The following is a 24,613-nucleotide window of genomic DNA, read 5'->3' as shown; positions in this document are numbered from 1 at the left end:
TACGACAGTTCAAACCACTGACATTTGGGAGATAATTTGATTAGCATCATAGGAATCAGTAAGATAAATAATTACATGCGGGCCAATAATGATATATTATTTTTAACATTGACATCACACTACAAAGAGTGGATTCGCTTTATTACATTGCCAGAGATATAAATCTAGAACAATATTGGTAGGACAGTTTTGTACTGTTATTAACCTCAAATGTTATATTATATTAATAACTTCTTTTAGTATGTATATATATTTTGGGGGCTCAGAGGGAACAGAATAGCATTTGCAGACCTAAATAAGATTAAAATAATAAAGGTGTCAAAACTAAGGCCAACTGGCAAATGTAAATATTCTGGTCTACGCCACTGAATTTAGAATTGGGTGTAGAATGCACTGCAGTGTCACTGATGCTGTCAAGCAGCTGTCCTGACCCCTGAGCAGTGTTCACCTAGGACAGGGATGGGAAACTCCAGTCCTCGGGGGCCTGACTGATGTCACGCTTTTGTCCAAGCCCCTGCAAACACACCTGACTCCAATAATTAACTAATCATGATCTTCAGTTTAGAATGCAATTAGTTTAATCAGCTGTGTTTGCTAGGAAAGAGTGACACCACTCCGGCCCCCAAAGACTGGAGTTGCCCATCCCTGACCTAGGACATGGGGAGTAGTGAGGCCGAGCTGCCCTTAAAAGGTATGAGTCTGCCTCAGTAGCCACACCAGCTGAACCATCAATCACCCAGATCGTATAACTGCCTGCAGACACCCACCGAGTGATCTGCTCTCTGTCTCCCTCTCTCTTCATCTCTGTAGAAGATGCCACTGTGTTCTATAGTCCATGTTGGTCTCTATAGCCTTGCAATTAGTCTCACATTGCTCCTGCCATCATTTCCCATCACTCTGACTTTTCATGCATCCTTTATCTTTGCAATGCAAACTTATACATTAATGTTGTATGTAGCACTTTAAAACTAAAATCTCATTCCATTACAGCCTAATAAATTGACAGCCTGTCATAGAGCAGTATCATTTATATCATATGTATATTATACATAATATATTTTTTATATAAACTTTTTTATGCATTTATTTAAAATAAAATGTGAAAAGAGCAGTTTATCTCGGTAACAGTCATCCTTGCAGTCCTGTCTGTGCTGGTTTGTTCTGTCACTCGCAGTTCAGAACACCGACAGATAGATGGCCTTGTCCTCAGAGGGAGATGGCATCAATCTACCGCGGTGCATGGTGGGAATGATCAGATCAGGTAAGCTGAAATGAGACGGTCTGAGCCGCAAGAACAGGTGAATGATTACTGTAGGCCTACTGTTAATGCCGTCGTCCAAAGATACCTTGTTATCTTGGTCCCATAACGAACAAATAGTGGATGTTTTGACGCGAGGAGTCCAATTAACTTTAATGAGAGCCCGAATGAAAAGCGGAGATACGCAACAAAAAGAGTTCGACAACTCGTCAAAAACCTGGAATTAGTAGCAGGTAGGTTCAAAATTACTTTTGTTGATCGTACTCTTGTTAATGTTTTCACATCAACATTTTCTTTGACGTGTGGATCATAATTGTGTAGTTTCAATGGCTGCGTTATATCCCAATGGTATTTTATTTTATTTTCTCACAGCTGCTTTAATGCCGAATTGTCACTGTATGCTCATCAATACATTTATTTGACAACATGTATTTATTTTGATTAATAAATGTTTTTCTTTATTTATTTGTCTGTAGCCTACGCAGTATAAGTATTCCTATACAATTTAAAACGCGTTGACAAAACCACAACAATGCACACACAGGCCTAACCATCTGTTGTTATTGCCTAATATTATACAAATGCAAATTCGTAATATATATAAAACCCTGTGTATTGTGAAGGCAGACAATGTCTAATATTGGAAAACATCCAAATACAATAGCTTATGGAACAGTCCTCCTTTACACGCGCTCCTTTACACGTTGTTTATCTGTCTCTGACTGGTGTTGCATTTCTTTCAGACAGGATGCTCCTCTGTAGGCCACCATCCAATTTATTGTAGGCCTATGGTAATTGCTTCTCAATTTCTCATTTAGGTTTACTGACCTGCTTTTCTTAAATATATTCTATTTTCTTAATTATGTAAATATAGAGCTGTAGGCCTATTCATTCATAAAATGTGAAATGAACTCATTTGTTTTGCACACAAAAGTATGAGTATTGCATTGAAGTTTCACAAATAATGCAACGAATCTTGTCTACTTTCTATGACTGACATGATTAAACCTCATGTCATTGTTAACAAGATATAGTACCTTAAGATCACTTTCTCAGAAAGAAATGGGTAAATCCGTTTGAATTCAAACCCTTCCATACATACAGTGCCTTCGGAAAGTATTCAGACCCCTTGACTTTTTCTACATTTTGTTACGATACAGCCTTATTCTAAAATTGATTCAATTGTTTTTTTCCCCCCCTCAATCTACACACAACACTCCGTAATGAAAAATCAAAAACAGGTTTTTGGACATTTTTGCTTATCTAGAAAAAAGACCAAAAAAATGATATTACATTTACATAAGTATTCAGACCCTTTACTCAGTACTTTGACAGTGATTACAGCCTCGAGTTTTCTTGGGTATGACACTACAAGCTTGGCACAACTGTATATGGGGAGTTTCTCCCATTCTCTGCAGATCCTCTCAAGCTCTGTCAGGTTGGATAGGGAGCATCGCTGCACAGCTATTTTCAGGTCTCTCCAGAGATGTTAGATTGGGTTCAAGTCCGGTCTCTGGCTGGGCCACTCAAGTACATTCAGAGACTTGTCCCGAAGCCACTCCTGCGTTGTCTTGGCTGTGTGCTTAGTGTCGTTGTCCTGTTGGAAGGTGAACTTTCGCCCCAGTCTGAGGTCTTGAGCATTCTAGAGCATATTTTAATCAAGGATCGCTCTGTACTTTGCTCCGTTCATCTTTGGCTCAATCCTGACTAGTCTTCCAGTCCCTGCCCTGAAAAACATCCCCACAGCATGATGCTGCCACCACCATGCTTCACCATAGGGATGGTGCCAGGTTTCCTCCAGACGTGACACTTGGCATTCAGGCCAAAGAGTTCAATCTTGGTTTCATCAGACCAGATAATCTTGTTTCTCATGGTCTGAGAGTCTTTAGGTGCCTTTTGGCAAACTCCAAGCGGGCTGTCATGTGCCTTTTGCTGAGGAGTGGCCTCCGTCTGGCCACTCTACCATAAAGGCCTGATTGGTGGAGTGCTGCATAGATAGTTGTTCTTCTGGAAGGTTCTCCCATCTCCACAGAGGAACTCTAACACTGTCAGTGACCACCGGCTTCTTGGTCACCTCCCTCACCAAGGCCCTTCTCCCCCGATTTCTCAGTTTGGCCTGGCAGCCAGCTGTAGGAAAAGTTTTGGTGGTTCCAAACTTCTTCCATTTAAGAATGATGGAGGTCACTGTGTTCTTGGGGACCTTCAATGCTGCAGATATTTTTTGGTACTCTTCCCCAGATCTGTGCCTCGACACAATGCTGTCTCGGAGCTCTACGGGCAATTCCTTTGATCTCATTGGCTTGGTTTTTGCTCTGACATGTACTGTCAACTATGAGACCTTATATAGACAGGTGTGTGCATTTCCAAATCATGTCCAATCAATTGAATTTACCACAGGTGGACTTCAATAAAGTTGTAGGAACATCTCAAGGATTATCAATGGAAACAAGATGCACCTGAGCTCAATTTTGAATCTCATAGCAAAGGGTCTGATTACTTATGTAAATAAGGTATTTCTGTTTTTAATACATTTGCTAAAATGTCTAAACTGTTTTTTATTTAATCAATTTTAGAATAAGGCTGTAACATAACAAAATGTGGAAAAAGTCAAGGGGTCTGAATACTTTCCGAAGGCACTGTGTTTTCCCATTGCAGAAGTGGTCAGAAAGTGACTTTTTGGACATGAATGCCAAAACATTCAAGAGAAAAAGGTGCTCCAAATTGACCCATTTTGCATACCCCACCATACCATGAGACATCCATGTCTTCATCACTGGAAAAAGACCAACGGTTGATTTATTTTTATTTTTTACCATTTAACGTAAATTATCTAAAAACATTAAAAGGCAGATTTTTTTTTTCTTCATATTTGCATATGTTGCAGCTTAGACCCTATTTTACATAATTTTAGGTTTTTGTGTTGTTCCCGCCATTGGTTGAGACACAACATGCTCTTGAATACAGGTTGAGTGTCTTGTTTTGGCTGATTTATGTACTAAAATGGGAGTAGAATTTACATTTCAACTTTCAAATGGTACCATATGGTTGGAGTTTCACATATCAGAGAAGTTTGACTTGAATCTGTTTTTAAATTATACTCGATCCTTTATAAGAAACCTATTGAAATCATAAAAATATAGATAATACATAATTACATGACCATGTAAGATGACATTCGACTGTGGGTGGACCGGCGGTCATCTTTTGTGGTAGTAATTAGAAGTTAATGTCAATTAAATTTATATTCCAATGGTGTACCAGCTAAATGGCAGGGGTCTGAAGGATAGGTACATTTTCTGAATAGTTTTTCTATGATTGAAATGACACCCACCCTGTATTCAAGAGCAGGTTTTGTAAACGATGGTAGGCATAACACAACCTCATTTGCGTTAAAGGTTTCATTTTTATTTTAAAAATGTAATGTTTTACGAAATAATCCAATAGTTTGTAACACTTTGTAAGCTTTTAAATGATATTAAACTGAACTGTTAATATTTTCCAGTGATGAAGACATGCAAAATGTGTCAACTTTGAGTACTTTTATCTCCTGATTTTTAAATATATTTTTTAAATATATTTAAAAATATATATTTTAGTCCTCATTTGGACTAATCTTCCAAGAGTCCTTAAATATTAAAATAGAATTTATAATATGAACACAATTTCACATATAAACACACTTTTACAAACAGACAGACACACTAACATATTGACCAGATAAATACTGATAAAGTCCAAGAAGTAACTTTCTGACCACTCCTTCCGTGGGCGAACATGTGTGGAATGTTACTGTATGTTTAAATCAAAAGATGTCAAAAAGGGATTGAATTCAAATGAATTTACCCAAGTATTAAATAAGAGCACCGCTCTTTTCAACATTAGATCTGTTATAGGTCCTTTATAAAACGACTGCAGCGTGAGTCCCAATCAATTCCAATGGCCACTGTTGTTTACAACTGTCATATGCTGCCCTCCTCCCAGGAGCCACTAGTAAACCGATATCCTATCCGTGTGTTAATGTATGGTCTGCTGCAGCTGGCCTGCCTTTTGGTGTTATGCTGATGCAGCCTCCTGCTCAGGCCCAGCACAGCTCCCTCTTGTTCCCCATAGACACCTGTTTTTCCTCTTAGGCTCTTGGCTTCACAGCGCAGCCCTCCTGTCTTGTACCCCCGTTAGTATTGGTATGGTGGAAGGATGACCAGAGGCCTTTTATGCTCATGATTCGAGTTCAGGCTGCCCATCTGGTCTTTGAGAAGCAAACATATTATTATTTTTGTAATCATTTTTTGAGGCCATCCTCTGTGCATCAGCATGTTATTGCCACAGGGAGAACACCACCTAACCAGAAATATGATACCCACTACAATTGTATTTATTTGTATCTGAAGCGGGCCATGGCTGGTCTTGTATCGTGTTTTCATTTCATGTCAGAACTGCACTCCAACCATATGATTAGACCTGTTCTCGCTGGACCCATTGTCATTGTACTACACATCCCACTCCAACCCCTCAATGTGGCATGATGCCTCACCGACCAGGAAGTAGGCTACATCATGTGTTATGACTTGTCATTGAACTGGGCGGCTGTCGGCTCCAGGCTTTATGCCTTCGGGCTCACAGGAGCAAAATGGCACCGTTGTACCAGGATGTGTTTTACATACAGTCCCATTGGTGTTTGTGTTGGCTATTCACTGTTTCCTTTGGCTGCCAGAATGCATAGTCATGGTTCTGAAAGTTTGCATAAAAATCCCCAGGCAGGTCACTTTACAGTTTCAAAGGCTCTGACAGGCTGTCAGGGCAGCACACTGTTGTTGACACCCCCCTGTGGTGGTAAACACAGGCTACACTTGTAGTTTTGCACTTTGTACAGAACTTGGAGGATAATAGTATGTTCTGATAAGATGTTTTGTGAAACAGCTATAGGACAGATAAAAATGGATTGTTGTCATTATGGTAGGCTTGTGTGCTATTAGTCTGGTTTAGCTTATTAGAAGTGGCAGCATTTAATTATGCACTAGCGGTAATATGGCTAATGGCTACACTCCACAGTAAACAGTGTTGTGTTGGACTAAAGCAGACAATGTGTAGGCTAACCATAAATCCTCTCTCCTTTCTCCTCTGTGTGTGTGTCTGTATTTTACTGTAACTCTCTATTCACTCTTTAGCATACTGGCAGTGGTAAAAGTATAGTTGTATATCTATAGCTAGTTGGTCAGCCTACACATTGTCTGCTTTAGTCCAACACACCACTGTTTACTGTGGAGTGTAGCCATTAGCCATATTACCGCTAGTGCATAATTAAATGCTGCCATTTACACACCAATGCTGGACCGTTATTCTATTTGTGTGTCCCATACGAGCATATATACTGAGTATACAAAACATGAACTCTTTCCATGACATAGACTGACCAGGTGAATCTAGGTGAAAGCTATGATCCCTTATTGATGTCACTTGTTAAATCCACTTAAATCAGTGTAGATGAAGTGGATGAGACAGGTTAAATAAGGATTTCTAAGACTTGAGACATGGATTGTGTATTGGTGCCATCCAGAGGGTGAAGTAGTAGGTGCCAGGCGCAACTGATTGTTTTAAGAACTGGAACGCTGCTGGGTTTTTCACGCGCAACAGTTTCCTGTGTGTATTAAGAATGGCTTCACCATCCAAAGGACATTCAGCCAGCTTGACACAACTGTGGGAACCATTGGAGTCAACATGGGCCAGCATCCCTGTGGAACGCGTTCAACACCTTGTACAGTCCATATGACCGTGGACAAATATAAAAACATTTTGAACCTTTCCTCCTCCTCCATACAGGGTTGAGCTGAGAGGCGCCATGCTGTCGGGGGAGGAGATTCTGTGCAGCACGCGGCAAGTGATAGCGGGCCTTGAGGCGCTGCGAGGTGAGAACCACACCCTCCTGGACAACCTGCAGGAGGTGCTGGAGGACCGGCCGGTGGCCGAGAGTGGCAGTGTGGAGCAGGAGAAGAGTGGCATCATCCGCCAGTCTCTGGAGAGGATAGAGCTGGGCCTGGGAGAGGCACAGGTGGGGTCATACTGGAGATGGCAGAATGGGTGAAGTTGTATTTGGACTGTATTGTATGTATACATGTTTATATGCATACCTACTTCACTCTCTTGCTCTCGCTCTTTTTCCCTCTCCATCCCCAGGTGATGATGGCTCTGTCGGCCCACCTGGGCTCCCTGGAGGCGGAGAAGCAGAAGCTGCGGACCCAGGTACGGAGGCTGTGCCAGGAGAACCAGTGGCTGAGGGACGAGCTGGCCGGGGCCCAGCAGAGGCTGCAGGACAGGGAGCAGGTGGTGGTCACGCTGGAGGAGCAGAACAGACACCTGCAGTTCATGAGCAGTATCCGCAAGTACGACCAGGAGTCGCCATCACCGGTATGTCACAGACCACCACAACAAGGGTCGTATTCATTATATACCAAACGGGGAAGAAACAGACTGATACAGTGAGGAACTACCAAAACTGCTCATATTCGTTTTCCATTGCACAATGTTTTGCTATGGTGTACCCTAATGAATATGACCCAGTGCATGTCTTTGCCTCGGCTTTTATGTTATTACTAAAGCTAAGCTGTTGGTGGCTTATCAGAGCAGGTTGCTATGTGTTTCTCTGTATAGTTCATAGTTAAACCTTTATTTAACGTGCCTGGTTAAATAAAGGTAAAATAAATCAAATAAAAATATAGGTACTCTTCTCCGCTCTGTACTATCGATCTAGTTTTTTTTTTTTTTTTTTTACCTTTATTTTACTAGGCAAGTCAGTTAAGAACAAATTCTTATTTTCAATGCCTAGGAACAGTGGGTTAACTGCCTGTTCAGGGGCAGAACGACAGATTTTGTACCTTGTCAGCTCGGGGATTTGAACTTGCAACCTTTCGGTTACTAGTCCAATGCTCTAACCACTAGGCTACACTGCCGCCCCGGTTAGTTATGTTTTCTATGTCGACAGGATGACAAAGAGACAGGCTCCACCAAGGAGTCCCTAGATGACCTTTTCCCCACGGACGAGGAGGAACAGTCACAGAGTACGTGCACTCGTCAAATGAGCCGGATATTCTTGTGTCTGTTGTCTGCTGTGCAGACGAGCTATGCATGTATGTTTGTCGATGTCTCTGTGTGACTCTCAGTGTTGTATAGTCTGTCACTCGCTGTGTGTATGTCTATGTATGTTTTTGTTAATGTATATTTGTGTGTCTGTATGAATGACTCTACCTCCCTCTCGTGTCCTCCTGTCCCCCAGTATCTCAGCCCCACGGTAGCAGTGCGGCAGCAGCGGCCCAGCAGGGAGGCTATGAGATCCCGGCCCGCCTGAGGACCCTTCATAACCTGGTGATCCAGTACGCCTCCCAGGGCCGCTACGAGGTGGCCGTGCCCCTCTGCAAACAGGCTCTGGAGGACCTGGAGAAGTCCTCAGGCCACAGCCACCCTGACGTGGCCACCATGCTCAACATACTGGCTCTGGTCTACAGGTGAATGGAGCCACGTTAGCCTAGCATATCATCCATGCTAGGTCTTACTGTGGGGGATTTCCATAGTGTGGCTGGTTATGTTAGCTGTATGCTAAAACTAAAGGCTGTTTTGCTCTTCTCTGCAGAGACCAGAACAAGTACAAAGAGGCGGCTAACCTCCTGAATGACGCGTTGGCCATTCGGGAGAAGACCCTGGGCATAGATCACCCTGCGGTATGTTCCTCTATAGTCTATAGTGAAGTTCAAGTGTCACCAAAATGGACAAAACAAGAAGTCTAAACCCTGCATAGCTATTGGCTTTCCCCAGCACAGTGGAAAAGCAGCTACAGTATGTAACCAGTGGTGTAGGGTAAATGTTTTTTGCCCAACAGTTTACCCACCTTTTGCGAAAGAACGCATTGAAGGTATCGGGAGCGTTTCTTTTTTCACCGCAACCGGCGATCAGAGTACATCACTGGATGTAACTAACAGTACTGTATTTGTTTATAGGTGGCAGCCACACTCAACAACCTTGCTGTACTGTATGGAAAGAGAGGGAAGTACAAGGAGGCTGAGCCACTGTGTAAGAGAGCCCTGGAGATCAGAGAGAAGGTAATGAGGCAGTAACCTACTAGCAACGTGATCAGAACCCTGCCCTCTGATGGACCAATGGCAACTCTGCAAGCATTCTGTAGTATAGCACTCCTACAGTACTACACTGCTCAAAAAAATAAAGGGAACACTAAAATAACACATCCTAGATCTGAATGAATTAAATATTCTTATTAAATACTTTTTTCTTTACATAGTTGAATGTGCTGACAACAAAATCACACAAAAATGATCAATGGACATCAAATTTATCAACCCATGGAGGTCTGGATTTGGAGTCACACTCAAAATTATAGTGGAAAACCACACTACAGGCTGATCCAACTTTGATGTAATGTCCTTATAACAAGTCAAAATGAGGCTCAGTAGTGTGTGTGTCCTCCACGTGCCTGTATGACCTCCCTACAACGCCTGGGCATGCTCCTGATGAGGTGGCAGATGGTCTCCTGAGGGATCTCCTCCCAGACCTGGACTAAAGCATCCGCAAATTTCTGGACAGTCTGTGGTGCAACTGGTGGATGGAGCGAGACATGATGTCCCAGATGTGCTCAATTGGATTCAGGTCTGGGGAACGGGCGGGCCAGTCCATAGCATCAATGCCTTCCTCTTGCAGGAACTGCTGACACACTCCAGCCACATGAGGTCTAGCATTGTCTTGCATTAGGAGGAACCCAGTGCCAACCGCACCAGCATATGGTCTCACAAGGGGTTTGAGGATCTCATCTCAGTACCTAATGGCAGTCAGGCTACCTCTGGCGAGCACATGGAGGGCTGTGCGGCCCCCCAAAGAAATGCCACCCCACACCATGACTGACCCACCGCCAAACCGGTCATGCTGGAGGATGTTGCAGGCAGAAGAACGTTCTCCACGGCGTCTCCAGACTCTGTTACGTCTGTCATATGTGCTCAGTGTGAACCTGCTTTCATCTGTGAAGAGCACAGGGCGCCAGTGGCGAATTTGCCAATCTTGGTGTTCTCTGGCAAATGCCAAACGTCCTGCACGGTGTTGGGCTGTAAGCACAACCCCCACCTGTGGACGTGGGGCCCTCATACCACCCTCATGGAGTCTGTTTCTGGCCGTTTGAGCAGACACATGCACATTTGTGGCCTGCTGGAGTTCATTTTGCAGGGCTTTGACAGTGCTCCTCCTTGCACAAAGGCGGAGGTAGCGGTCCTTCTGCTGGGTTGTTGCCCTCCTACGGCCACCTCCACGTCTCCTGATGTACTGGCCTGTCTCCTGGTAGCGCCTCCATGCTCTGGACACTACGCTGACAGGCACAGCAAACCTTCTTGCCACAGCTCGCATTGATGTGCCATCCTGGATGAGCTGCACTACATGAGCCACTTGTGTGGGTTGTAGACTCCGTCTCATGCTACCACTAGAGTGAAAGCACCGCCAGCATTCAAAAGTGACCAAAACATCAGCCAGGAAGCATAGGAACTGAGAAGTGGTCTGTGGTCACCACCTGCAGAACCAACCACTCCTTTATTGCGGGTGTTTTGCTAATTGCCTATAATTTCCACCTGTTGTCTATTCCATTTGCACAACAGCATGTGAAATTTATTGTCAATCAGTGTTGCTTCCTAAGTGGACAGTTTGATTTCACAGAAGTGTGAATGACTTGGAGTTACATTGTGTTGTTTAAGTGTTCCCTTTTATTTTTTTGAGCAGTATATATTGTACTATCATTTCTCAGTCATGCAAGCAAAAAATCATATACCTATTACTTGTTACTTCTCTCAACAATAAATAATGACTTATTATTCCCTGGGAAAAGTAATTTGTTATATTATGTTGCGCGTCCTCACTCGATGTAAACAATGTCGTGTTGCTTGCAGTGGAGAGGTGTTTCTCGGCTGGGCATAATTGACATTTTACTGTTATATTCTTGACCTACCAAATCAAAGAAATGGGAGTATGTTTCTGCCACTTATCTCCCATCACAAATACTTATTTGGATCAGTGACTAATAGAATGATAACATCAGTAACAACCCATTTTTTTTCGATCAGTAACCGTATAATTTCAATTGGTAGAGTAACTCTGTGTTATAATATAATTATTACCCAAACCTGTTAATCCCCCCCCTCGTGTCGTTGGCAGGTGTTAGGCACGGACCACCCTGACGTGGCAAAGCAGCTGAACAACCTGGCGCTGCTGTGTCAGAACCAGGGCAAGTACCAGGAAGTGGAGCAGTACTACGAGCGTGCCCTGCACATCTACCAGAGCAGGCTGGGCCCCGACGACGCCAACGTGGCCAAGACCAAGAATAACCTGGTGAGGGATGGAGAATAGGAGAGGGTGAATGGAGGGAGGGGTATAAAGGGGGGGGTGGACATGGTTGGCATGGTCACTGGGCTAGATGCTACCATATTATGTGTGTGTGCGTATAATATGCTATGATTGGGGAGAAGTGGGGGACTTTGACCCAACCTGCATGCGTGTGTCTGAGGTGTGATAGTGCTATTTGTGACTCTAGTATTGCTGTATTTCTGACTACAGGCTTCATGTTACCTGAAACAAGGGAAGTACAGACAAGCTGAGGCTCTGTATAAAGAGATCCTGACCCGGGCCCATGAAAAAGAGTTTGGATCTGTGGATGGTGAGAGCAAACTCATAATATGATCTTTGAAACCTGCTCTCTAGATTCAGTAGCATTTTGATCCAAAAACGGTGTATGTATTGGAATTGAAAATGTACCTCAGATTTGTACTGTAAATAACTAATTGTACTGCATGATGCCACTGATATGCATCCTCTGTGATGTTGGTGTCTCAGGTGATGTGCGGGACATCTGGACCCACACGGAAGAGGAGGGCTCCATGCAGGATGGGCTGGGCAGTCTGAAGCGCAGCGGCTCATTCACCAAGCTCCGCGAGTCAATACGCAGGAGCAGCGAGAAGCTGGTCAGGAAGCTGAAAGGAGTCGGACCTCAAGATACCACGCCTCCGACTCCTGGGTAAAGACCAAGTCCTCAATCTGCACGTGTTAGCTCTCAAAATGATGTCAAATTTTTTACTCTCTCTTTCTTGTTCTCCCTCAGGATGAAAAGGGCTAATTCTCTGAATGTGCTGAACGTGGGTGTGAGGGAGTGTCAAGAAGCAGCAAAGGTGAGCAGCAGTTTCTGGCTTATTCTCACTTTTCTGTACAATATGATTGTTATAGTGTTTATTCATCCTTTCATTTTATGTGTTTCATATCCTAAGGCATTTCTCTGGCTGTGTGTCATCAAAATTAATGTGTATATATAGTGTTATAGTGTTTTGTATGTTCTTCCAGAACCCCTGCAGCCTGACAGAGAACCGCACCCTGAGCTCCAGCACCCAGAGTCTGGCACGGCGAGGATCCCTCAGCTCTGCACACTACACCTCTGAACACTAGCCCCCCCCCCCCACACACACACACACATCCAGGAAGTACTCTCACACAGCTCTGGTCCCTACTCTCCGTCTCAGTGAACCTACATAGGTCACTGCAACCCCCTTCCCTTGCTCTGTTTTAAATCGAACAATGATCTGTTTAAGTTTGTTTACTGCACTATGTTGTAGCGGGTGGAGGTCACTGATACTCCTTGCCTGCTAGTTTTATCCCCTGGTGCCCCAGTTCTGAGGTATAGATTAGGATACACACAGCAATGAGGACTGGTTTGAGAGATGCAGATTGAATCCGTTTCAGACCAGATTTAGTAATGCTCTGTACAAGGAGGGAAAGCTTGAATTCTTCAACGATTGTTCACAATTATGAACATCTTGATATTTGCATTTTAACTGCAGTTGGGTCAACAAGTAAGTGTCTGCAGCTATTGGATGTTATCCAAATTAATTTATCTGTGCATGCAAAAAAGGTCATTTATACAATGTGGTTTTTAAAACGTGTTACATTCTGATTTTATCTCCTTACCAGCGGTACTCTTGTTTTTGGCACTAGGTGATTTAATTCCACAATTAAAACAAATATTTACTAATATCTATTGAATGTGATGCACAAATAGTGTATTGGCTTCCATGTTAGGTTGTGGTAAAGTGCTCTCCTTATTCCACAATACTAGAGCAAAATCTGCACTTCCCAGTCTAGCGGTAGAATGCAATTTGTCTAAAAATATGTTTGTACTATGTTTAGCAGATTTTATTATGAGCAGATATAAAAAGCTTAAGCTATTTTGATAGCCCAAAGGTAAAAGCACTATGTGCCTGTATGTAATATCTAGTTTTTTATTTTATTTGTCTCAGTTTAGGATACATTAACTTTTTTGGATAGCTAGCTAATTTAAATTCCTTCTGAAACATGTTTTTAAAATTATTTGATTTTGTTGTCTATGCATCTTACGCAGGATGTTATCAAGAGTAAATATGCAATTCGAGGGACACAAAGCGATTAAATCACTGTGGTGGTATTTCCAAGTGATCATTTAAAAGGGCGGTAGAGGAGTCACTATTGTAAAAAGATTGTTAACCCATTGGGGTGGATGGAGGGAGTTCAATGTGGGTTGCCAAAAGGTCGCCAGTTCGAATCACAATGAGTCTTGTTTTCCAACCTTAACCAATCACATTTCTCATCTGATGTTGACTGAATAGCTGTATACATGTGGGAAACAATTGTGGAACCCTCCCTCATGCTGCTGCAGTGGACTAGGCACTGGGATAAGAACCAGAAGGTCACAGGTTCTAATCTTGCCCTTTCGTTCAACTCTGGCCTAAAAAGTGGGCACAATCCGAATATGGACAAGATCAGGACACAGAATGCATGTTAGCACTGTGTACAGTATAAACAGGGCTATAAGCTGACAAAGCACAATGGCTCTATTCAAACTGTCAAGCTTTTCATATGCAGTGTTTTACCATGAATGCAATCTCCATTAACATTGCCTTTAAATTTCAATCACGCTGAACTTCAGCGATACAGATTGAATAGAGCCCTACATCTTATTTATGTAGAATTATGTTAGCTGTTACATATGGAGAGCTTTCTTTGCAGATTGTCAATGTTATTGAAAATTACAAATATATTTTATATCTGGAAACCATAGCTGACAAATGTAAAATAAAGTATGTCTCTTCAATCCACTGTGTTCATGCTAGCCTTGTCTGGGTATGTTTCATGATGTACATGTTGTCATGACGTGGCCCTTTCTGGGTCTAGATCACATCTTCTCACTCTCTCCTACACCCAGGTTCTGTTATCTCAGGTTGTAAATTCCTGACGGAGACTCCCCCTTTTCATGCAGAGACCACAGTGAACAAAGGATTTCACGTGGCCAAACTCCTAAATCCCCGAAATGGGAAAATGAAACAAAATGTTCACTTGTGAGGTGAGAATGGTCTGTGGACACTTAAGGGACAGGCATGACGAGTGTTTCATTTGGTGACCTCAGAGAGGACAGGAAACACACAACTATATCTCTGAATGTGTACATTTCTCAATTATGGGGTTTGCATCTAATTCTTGTATAAAATTAGTAAAGATTCAAGTATTTGTGAAATGTGATAAACCTTTAATGTGAGAGAATTGTATTCCCTTTAAAGTTTAAATAAATCATTGGCCCGCCCACGTGAGCACAGACATGATCAGGCATCATAGAACCGCCTTTCCTATTGTTACGAATAAAAAAAAACTCCTGAGGAAATCCTCTTTAGAACGCACATACCTCGGTGTAAACTGAGGTGGCACAGGTTTGAGTGCCAAGACTGAGCAAACCCACAGCGTGAGTTGTGATTAAGAATTGTTCCTCACCATACCACAATGGAGAATTGGCTACACGGCTGGAAATTGTTAAACTCAGACTATAGATCCATACAGAATAAGAGCAAATCTTAGATACTAATTACTAGTCTCCAGCTAGAAATTATGTAAACCTGGGATGCGAATGCCAACAAACATCTATGAGAACATTTCTGAATGGTACTCTGAAGTATCCATTACCACGACTGATCTTCAGGGAACAGAGAGAGAGACTCGGATGAACTCTCCAGCAGACGGACCAGATTCCAACAGAAAAGTTCAACACATGGGCGTAAATATATATTGATTGCAATTATTCCTGAATGAGTGAGCGTTCATGTGCAAAGGATTAGCATTTCATTTCATATAATTAACTGTGTAGTGATTCCTTTTGTCTTTCCTGCTCTTTCTCAGTCCACACCCACTTCACTTTGTCCACCAAGCCATCATATCGGTTTAGCCCACTAGGGAATCTTCCCTATCATTTGTTAGTAACATATGTTTATGAGTTTCTGTGATAATTTACTTTATTTACTAACTAAATAAAGTAAATTGGTGTATGGATGATTCACAGTAAAAGGTTGGGTTCGTGCAGATAACCAACAATTTACAACGTTTGGAATGAGACTGACGTGAGGTATAAAATAATTCATTAATAGAATTGATCAGATATTAAAATATCTGAAGAGTTATTCGGAAAATTATAACTTTGTAATCTGAAGATTTTCTGTGGTGTCCCGACTTCCTGGTTAATTACATTTACATGATTAGTTTAATCACGTAATAATAATTACAGAGAACTGATTTGATAAAAAAACAGTCTTCACTTTTAAATGATGCCAAAGACACGTCAATGTGTTAAAAAAAAACCTGCCAACTGCATGGTAGAAACTGTAAACATTTATTTTTCGGGCCTACCGGCTTATGCAAATATACATTTAAAAAATAAACTATGTACAGTAGGACAGTATTGGAACAGTGACTGTGGGTTTGACTGGGTGATGACACTTCCTCTTAGGCCTGGTGAGCGATCTGGGCGATCTTTTGCAGCATGTCCTCTGATTGCAGCTGCTCCAGTGTCAGCAGAGACAGGCCCAACTGGTCCTCCTGAGGGGAATGGATAGGTTAAGGGGAGACCTGGGACAGGTTCAGTTGGCAAAAACATTGAACGTTGCAGTTAGAGATGTCATGAATAGAGCTGATGTGATTTCTTATTCTAAGTCAGACAGGCGTCTACATAAAAATAAATCCACAGCCCTGCTAAACATGTCCCTGCTGTACCTGTCTGAAGGGCTGGGCCATCTGGCGTAGGAAGTGTTTGGACAGCTGTACCGTCTCGTCGATGGTCAGGTTGAGGCTGCCGTCAGTAAGGTGCTCCTGGATCCACCGGGGCAGCTTCCCTCGCTTGTCAGCCCGGGCATAGCGCTGCAACGCAAGTGAGAAACGATTGTTCCAATTCTCTTCAATAGCCTTGTTTATTGTACCCATTTATTTTGTTAACATTGATGTGAAGGCACTAGCTAGGTAACAGCATTATGGAACAACCTGCTGTGACCTCAGTGCATTACGGCTTTCAAATTCAAGAAAGCCACAAAATGGATAATTTTTATTAGGATCCCATTAGCTGACGCCACAACGTCAACTAATCTTCCTGGGGTCCAACACAGAACTAAATTACAAACAATTTGTTTTTAAACAAAATGATCATGGTAGAGTCTATCAATGATCAGAGTGGTAAGAAATTTTCCTTTAAAACTAGACACGCCAAGTTCCGAAGGTCCTCACCTTGTCTGCGAAGATCATCAAGCCGTAGTCAGTTTTGCCCCTGATGGCGCGGCCCACACACTGCGCTGCGTGCCGCATGGCGTCAAACGTCAGGAAGTCATTCTCTCTAATCTGGAACTGGTCCCGCAGGTACTCCAGACGGGCCTGGTAGAGATGGACAGAAGAGGAGAAGGATAACTATTTTGGAAAAACAGACCATTAGGATTAAAGGAAGTGAAAGAATTGCAGGACAGAGGGGTGAGGAGGACATACGCTGAACAGGAGAGAGGAACAGACCAAAACAGTGAATAAAGCAGAAGAACAAGGGAAAGATGAGGAACAGACCAAAACAGTGAATAAAGCAGAAGAACAAGGGAAAGATGATGAACAGCAGAGGAGTTAGACTGACCTTCAGGATCCGGCTCTGTGTGTAAACGTAAGGCACTCCGAACATGATCACCGCACGGCCAAAATGGTGGACTGAGGGAGATATTTGAAGAGATAAGTGATATGAAACTAACTACACATGACCTATGCTGTAACTTTGGCGGCCATTTTGTTTAGCAAATTAGCCTAATGGAGGCTCTACTACTATGTTACAGGAACTAAACAACACTCACCAAAGTCGATACCCTCGGACACCTTCCCCCTGGCCACAGACAGCAGGATGGCTCCTCTGCCGTTCTCACAGGCCTGGGGCACAACAGATAAGAGGTCAGAGGTCATAGACAATGACAGAAGACAACCTAAGACAGTCAAAGAAGAAAGGGTATCCTGACCTCCTGGTATTTCTCCAGAGCCATGCTGGTCTCTGCTGCGTCTGGTGTCTCGATGAAGATCAGCTTGTTCCTCTGGACATTCTCCAAGATGCCCTACAGACATAGACACAAAGGGGCAGGACAAGAGGACAAAGTTTACTCAATGTCCAGATTACTACCTTGCAAAAAATTACATTTCTGGCCACAATTCTATTGGCTGCCAATAAAATGCTAACATAGATATGTCTATTGCTATAACAGTACAGACGGAACAACAAGATATTCACTTTTAACAACATTTATCCTCCCTTCCATTTGTGGACCGTGTACACACACCTGCTCATACCACGACGCCACAATGTTCTCCATGTAGGTGTAGCTGGTAAAGAAGGCCACGATGCCATCTGGCACAATCGCAGACATCTCCAGCAGCAGGTTGCCATAGTTACGGATGACAGCTGAAAAATTTAACCCAGACCAGGTTTATTTCAGTGATTTGTTTTCACATCTAAGGAAAGGAGAGCCTAAACTTACAAAGAGGCAAGGCAAGCTTACAATATTTAGATACAATGTAACAATCACTAACCAAAATCTTCACGTGTCTCAAACTTGGAGGTCATGGCCACCTGGTCGTTCCCCCTCCCCACCACCTGAAAGAGGAAGAGCTCAGTGTCACCTCCTTCCATCCTTTCTAAAGCTCAGCATAGCTTGAATTAACCACTCAGGTCATATCATGTAGACTGTTTCTGAGGATACTTACAAGAGGGCAGAGGCAGGTGCGTGCCAGCGTCATGGTGAAGGATGCCACGGTAACAGGCCGGAAGTCCAGGATTCGGGGGTAAATGTCCAACGGTGAAAGGGTCTGTGGGTAGAAAAATGATCAGAAGTAGAAAACCACAGGGTAGGACAGCCGAGACAACACACAGCCAAGGGATCTAGTGAGAGGATCAATGGAGAGAAGTGATGATGATACGACTGAACTGACTGCTGAGGCTAAATAATATACTGAAAATAATATAAACTGTCAAACTTTACATTTCTGTTTGCGTCGCATGCAAATTCATTGATAAACTAAATTCTGAATGTTGGTTAAAAAAATTTTTTTTAAAAGCCACAGATTTATTGTTGACAAAGTACTGAGAAACACAAAGAAAAGCCATAAACACAAGCCTCATTAACACATGTACTAAGTTTACAAATGGCACTCTAGCCCAACTGCCTTGGAATGTGAGTGGCCCCATCTTGGACAGATGAGACCATAAGCAGGTGTCTTAGAATCACAGATTAGTGGCTAGGTCACAGTTAATCTAGGAACATAGGAAGGGGAGAGCGAGAGATTACCCCTGACGTAATGATGACAGACTGGAAGCGCTCGAACACAGGCTTGATGGCAATGGAAGGGTCCATACAGCTGAAGGGAGAAGAGAGAAGAGCAGGGTTAAAAGTAGATCCCATCCACTTGCATCCTGATGGATTATTTCACCCTTGGCTCTTGCAGTGGCACAACATCTCATCCATCAATATCACACCGTTCTGCTGGCAAAACAGAACATACTCAACACAAATTAACCCCACCTGAAGTGCAGCACGGGGTTAGCAATGGTGGGGGTTCTGTCTTCAAAGGGTTCAATGATGATGGTGAAGCCTGATTGTGGAAGATAGCAAGGGAAGAACAAAGAAAATAAATAACCACAGAGCTGTAGCCATGTAGAGGTAACATAGACCCAGTCAGCCTAGGGAGGTTCAGTACCTTTGCTGTAAGTGCTGACCAGAGTGGCAAAGTTGGAGATGAGGGTGATGGCTGAGAAGTCTGCGATGTCAGCTATCTCTAAAGTCCTCAGCAACGAACGCAACCTCTCGGCACAGAATCTAGAGAAACAAATAGATATGTCATATAAGGAGTGAGTAGGAGTTACTAGAAACTTCTTTCAATGTACCAAAGAGACATAATCCACGATGGAGTCAGTTGGTTGACATTGCCCGGTGCCCTGGTGGACAGAGTTTACACATGTTAGGACCTAAAGTGGAAAACTCCACCAACCGAGGGCACCAGGCTATACAAAACTAACACAAAAGTACTGTAGAAGTTACCTGAGGGGCTTGCGGTCAATGCAGACCTTCTCAAAGATGTCTTTGAGGAACTGTGGAGCGCTCTCCTGCACCACGTGGTGAATCCTCAGCCTGGCCTTCAGGTACTCCAGGAAACGCTTCATGAAGCCCACAAAGTGCTCTGCCGTGCGGATGCTGCCAGGCACAGCCTCTGGAGGGGGGAAAGAAAGACAGACAGTGCGGGGGAGAGAGGACAGGGTATAGAAATGGAAAGATTGATACATGAAAACCTGTTTGAGCATAAATCGATACAAATATTCAATAACTGGTTGTTTTCGACTGGACTCCAGGGGGCTAACCTTGGAGGATCTCATCTGGCAACACGGGATTGGACATGTAGATGTCGGTCTCCCTAGCAACGTTGGCCTCTTTCAGGCCCTCCACCAATCGTCTGTATTCCTCTTTCAGTTTGGCTGCATCTGTCTCCTTTATCCTACAGCAGAGGACAAGCGGTTGAGATGACATCAAAACCCTCTACACTTTTGGGGCAAGAACAACAAACTGGTTCAGTCGGTCTCATTATAGACGCCATGTACATTCTCCTTTGTACACAGAACATGACAGTGGTTCTAGTGCTGCTCTCCACTAGATCCACTAGTGTATGACCTTACTTGAGAATGGTGTTCTGTAGGGTCTCCACGTTGGCCTGACTGCGGTCCAGAGTCCTCCTGGTGATGTTGACGCTCATTGAGTCGATGCACACATTGTCTGAGGAAGAGGAGGATGGAATGTCAGCTTGCGGAGGCTTGAAACAGTGGGTTGCTTAAACAAATGGGAAAGAAACAGCTGAATGTCCTTACCGATGTTATGTGCTTCATCAAAAACAACCACTGATTTCTTGGAGAGCTCCTTTGAGACAAGGTCTGCAATCTTTGGGTCCAGGAGGTAGTGGTAACTGTAAACTATGATGTTGGCATGGAGGATCTGTATGTGTTAAGGACAGAAGCAAAAAGTAAAAACACCGCCACTAATCCATCTCCTTCATAAAGTAATGCCACAGAGTTTCTAAACCCAGAGGTGCAACGTCACGAGACGTCCGGGAACGCTTGTGAAACAAACCAAGCAGAGCAGGCCAGGGTTTGAGAAGACATTGCGAGAAGAAGTGAAACATCTGTGGTTGTTAATTTTCTCAAAATCTAAAGGCACAACCTAGATTCGAGCCAATGTCTTAAGTAGTTGAACATGTTAATACTGCAACCTTGTGAAAGTGATAAACAGACACGTTTTCATTTGTAAAAAACAACTTTATTGCCGAAAGGGCCTATGATTTGACCGCCTGCACATGCTCAGTTCGGCGTGAGACGATCGTTAGACCTGATTACGTGTTTCTATGCTTGAGCTTAGCTAGCCAACGTCAACTTGACATCGCCTACAAGTGTGATCGGCAATTTCGATTGGAGAAGTAGTTTCTGCCCATCTTCATACTGTACCGTCTTTAGTAATGCTGTCAAATATAACTTACTACAAAAACACTGGTAAAAGAAAAACATCAGATGCTATGACAATGGGCTATTCTTACCGAATAGCGTGCTAGGTAGTAGGGGCACCAGCCTTTCCTCCGCCCAAAGTCCTTCAGATCGTCCAGATTGTAGACTCCAGCGGGGAGAGGTACCTGCTTTCCCATAGCATCAAACTCCTGGAGCAGAGAGACAGAGTCAGTCAGGCAGACAGAGGTGTGGAACTCTCCAGATCACTCTCTTTGTCACAATCCCAAGCCCCTCACCTCATAGAAACGGCAGGAAGGCAGGCTTGGGTTGCTGTGCCGTTGGGCACGGATGTATGACGCCGTCAGGCTGTGACATTTCCCATCCACCTCCTTCCCAAAGCGTAAGGAGCTCACCTGAACACAAAGAATCATGCAATTTGGACCATGACATGGACACACACAATTTAACTACATGCAAAGAAATGCTCTATATTGAACACACACAAATGTGTTTGAAGAGCGTTACAGAACCACTGTTAGTGGGTGTCATTGTGAAGATATGTGTACTGACCGCTAGGGCCGGGCAATGAAGTTGTCTATCGTGACCCTTTACAGACATAGAACGCAGTACAGTAGTAACATGTTGATAATTGATCACTTTTCAGACAATTTAAAAAGTGTCACATTAGAAGCGTCGGTACCTTTTCAGACAGTAGAATTCTGCCTGTATATCATGTTCTATTATTTCCATGACAACAATAAACATTGCTGATTGATGTGCTGCTGTGTTGCTTACGCTGTTTTTTTATGGTAGGGTAGCTAGATGTGCTTTCTTTCTACTGAAAGTCTTGGTAAGTTGTGATATTTAACAAACTTTAGGAAAGAGTGGTCTGCGCGCAGGCAGGCTAGAATTGACTGTTCTGCTCACCCACTGATGGACGTTAGTCTCACTTCAGAAGCAACATTACTTTACAGACAAGTAAAATGCTGTTCATGTCTCCAGAGAAGGGTTGGCATTTAAAAAAGTCAGTGTAGACTACCCTAACAGACAAACAATCATGCTGTAGTGCTTTCAAGGGGCCACATACCATTATATCTGAAAAGGGTAATCGATACAGGCAGCCTACTGTAATTTTGTAATATGAGACTACGGCATGTTGCTCTTACCTCGGGGTGAACACACAGGTTTTTCCGAGAGGAGAGCGCCAGAGCCAGGATGTTGTTCTTCTCTCCCGTCTCCTTAGAATAGAACTCCATTAACTTCCTCAACTCCTCCACCACCTGACAGACAAGGGAGCAACATGGCATCAGAGAAGGGGATGAGAAACATATGTTCTTCAAGGACAGGGGAGCACAAAGAAAGGTGTGAGAGAGAAAGAGAGGGAGAGAGATCACCTTCTCTATCTCAGGAACAGTTCGGGAACAGTAGATCAGCTTTGTGACTTCAAGGGGATACTCCTGTCAAAGAGAGGAGAGATCACGGTATAAGTGAATTGTCAAAGAGGACCAGATGGTGACAAAGGTTCTTCCAATAGAGTCCTGATGGAGGAACGGACATATCTTGACTCACCCGCTGATATGCAACAATCAATGACAGAAGAGAGATGGTTTTCCCAGTTCCCGATGGCATCTCCAGAACTCCATGTCCCTTTCGATAAACAATGTGTTAGCATCATGCATAGGGCCATAGCATTAGGATTGATCTACAACAAGTAGCATGTTGCTGGGTCTCTCTATTTACCTTGGCATCCAGGGTCCTCTTGAGTTCCAGCATGTAGGAATATTGCTCTGGGTAAATATAGTCATATGGGAAATAGACTAACAACCCTTCGATGTTGAGCCTAGAATAAAAAGGTAGTAGTCATAGTAAGGGCATTTCGCCAGGTAACATTCAGCATATAGCATTAGCTATATAAAAAACATAACTAGCTGGCTAGCTAACTCCCCTATTCATCTGTGGCTAAGGTCGTTCCAACAGACATCGCACGGTGTAATGTTTATAGTTTAACCACCTAGCTAGCTTACGATAGCCAACTGCTAGCTATGTTAGCAAAGAGTTTACTAGCCACATAGTGCTAACTTTGCCCTGTCTGAGAATCTCTCTGCCACGAGCACTTACTTCATTTCAGTGGATTTATTGCAGCGGCGAGCTAGCTGCTTATGTGTCAGTCACTTCTTTTTTTTTACAATAAATAGATGGCTAGCTAATTTATTGGCAAAACAAACCCCTTCAACTAGCTAGCTAGCTGTGTTCCACACTGGATTTCTTCAGACATCCTCAGTCTACACAAAGCCCTATCTTTTGTTTCTCTGATTGGCTGCAGAATTGTGAGCTAATCCTATGGTCTTCTCTGATTGGGTTTTGTATGCATCCCTCAATGGAAGTACGTCCCATTCCTGTAATCAGAACTAACTAGTCAAATATCGAGTTAAATGTTGAGCTGAATCGCATTTGTGGAAACCAAGACTGTTCTCAGAGCAGACCTGGTTGTAGCTAGGTATTTCTGAGTCGCGTCGGGGAAAAGTTAACCCTTTTCCTAACCTTAACTTAAATTGTCCAAGTTAATTCTCCTAAACGGTTCCGTAAATTCTCCTAACCAGCTACGACACTTCTGCTAGTCAAAACCTGCAGACTTGTCTGAGAGCAGTTTGAGTATCCACTAAAGCGATACAGCCAGCCAGGGAGGTTCAGAGAACTATTGTGCAGTCTTTTATTCAACTTCATAAAATGAAAGAAAACTGAAATACTGCAGACTAAAGAAAGAATAAAGATTTACCCGAAAATAACATTCTATTTATATTCAACATGAGCAGAAGGTATTGTCATAAGAGTAGTAAAGGTACTGCCTATATTGTTCATTTGACAAGATGTATGGTAGGGGAGAGTGGGGTAAGTTGAGCCATTTTTACATTCAGCATTACTCCATCAAGGGAAATATGGTATTCTTTCTAACAAAGATATATGGAAATAATGAGAATTCATGTAAACATTACAGTTTGAAAACATACTGTAGCTTGTCCAAAAAGATTGGTCTCTTGGCACAACTTACCCCGGAATGGGGTAAGTTTAGCCTCTGGACAGGGTAAGTTAAAGGTAGATTCAGCAATATAACGTAGATGCAGAAAAGAAACAGCATAATGAGTCAATTTCAGCAACAACTAAGAGCATTGAAGCGCAGGGCTTAACTACTTTTCTTAAAAATTTTGTCAAATTCATAATTTTGTGTATGGTTTCCTAGAAACAAGGGTGGCTCAACTTATCCCACTCTCCCCTAATAGGTTGTGTGGTGGGATGACCTCAATATTAGAAAAGATAAGCCAGAAGTTGCAGTTTCCTCAGATTTAGGGCTGTCCCGACTAAATAAAATCTTGGTAGACCAAAAGTCATCTGTTCTTTCGACCAATCGATTGCTCGTGTATTTTTCCTTATATAGACCCACCCTGTGTGTTTTAATAAAATCAACAATATCTTTTGAGCTTGTCTGATGCTTT

At 43.0% G+C, this 24,613-nt stretch overlaps 2 protein-coding genes across 3 annotated transcripts; one reads left to right on the top strand and one right to left on the bottom strand.

Moving 5' to 3' along the window:
- The first annotated feature begins 1,137 nt into the window (after window positions 1–1,137).
- klc3 (kinesin light chain 3) lies at window positions 1,138–14,407 on the top strand. 2 transcript variants are annotated; one of them, XM_031790627.1, is made up of 12 exons: window positions 1,138–1,261; window positions 7,076–7,304; window positions 7,430–7,660; window positions 8,235–8,310; window positions 8,526–8,754; window positions 8,880–8,967; window positions 9,244–9,345; window positions 11,450–11,623; window positions 11,849–11,948; window positions 12,125–12,305; window positions 12,390–12,456; window positions 12,626–14,407. In XM_031790627.1, exons 2-12 carry the CDS (start codon window positions 7,095–7,097, stop codon window positions 12,725–12,727), a joined length of 1,560 nt encoding a protein of 519 aa, XP_031646487.1. In that variant the 5' UTR covers window positions 1,138–1,261; window positions 7,076–7,094; the 3' UTR covers window positions 12,728–14,407. The 2 variants fall into 2 exon arrangements, with proteins under 2 accessions (XP_031646487.1, XP_020358591.2); XM_020503002.2 differs by having other exon boundaries at window positions 1,143–1,491.
- Window positions 14,408–15,942: 1,535 nt separating this feature from the next.
- On the bottom strand, window positions 15,943–23,737 carry ercc2 (excision repair cross-complementation group 2). The gene is made up of 23 exons (XM_020503000.2): window positions 23,241–23,737; window positions 22,863–22,962; window positions 22,692–22,769; window positions 22,517–22,579; window positions 22,289–22,402; window positions 21,419–21,535; window positions 21,215–21,331; window positions 20,496–20,619; window positions 20,307–20,403; window positions 19,995–20,128; window positions 19,678–19,846; window positions 19,337–19,455; window positions 19,162–19,231; window positions 18,928–18,997; window positions 18,347–18,448; window positions 18,173–18,236; window positions 17,923–18,044; window positions 17,608–17,700; window positions 17,449–17,521; window positions 17,238–17,308; window positions 16,850–16,993; window positions 16,346–16,489; window positions 15,943–16,171 (listed from the first exon to the last, which is right to left on the bottom strand). Exons 1-23 carry the CDS (start codon window positions 23,243–23,245, stop codon window positions 16,079–16,081), a joined length of 2,283 nt encoding a protein of 760 aa, XP_020358589.1. The 5' UTR covers window positions 23,246–23,737; the 3' UTR covers window positions 15,943–16,078.
- Between the last annotated feature and the right edge of the window lie 876 nt (window positions 23,738–24,613).

Source organism: Oncorhynchus kisutch, linkage group LG15, assembly GCF_002021735.2.
Source record: "Oncorhynchus kisutch isolate 150728-3 linkage group LG15, Okis_V2, whole genome shotgun sequence".
NCBI lineage: Eukaryota > Metazoa > Chordata > Actinopteri > Salmoniformes > Salmonidae > Oncorhynchus > Oncorhynchus kisutch.
The sequence above is the reverse complement of the archived record's forward strand: the minus strand, read 5'-3'. Positions and strand labels throughout refer to the sequence as shown.

Coding starts and splice junctions, on each gene's coding strand:
- klc3 (XM_031790627.1), top strand. CDS start 7,095: ATGCTGTCGGGGGAGGAGATTCTGTGCAGCACGCGGCAAGTGATAGCG. Junction 9,346..11,449: donor CCCTGGAGATCAGAGAGAAG/GTAATGAGGCAG, acceptor TGTCGTTGGCAG/GTGTTAGGCACGGACCACCC. Junction 12,306..12,389: donor ACCACGCCTCCGACTCCTGG/GTAAAGACCAAG, acceptor GTTCTCCCTCAG/GATGAAAAGGGCTAATTCTC.
- ercc2 (XM_020503000.2), bottom strand. Junction 22,580..22,691: donor TGATTGTTGCATATCAGCGG/GTGAGTCAAGAT, acceptor TCTCTTTGACAG/GAGTATCCCCTTGAAGTCAC. Junction 18,045..18,172: donor TGAGACACGTGAAGATTTTG/GTTAGTGATTGT, acceptor TAAATTTTTCAG/CTGTCATCCGTAACTATGGC.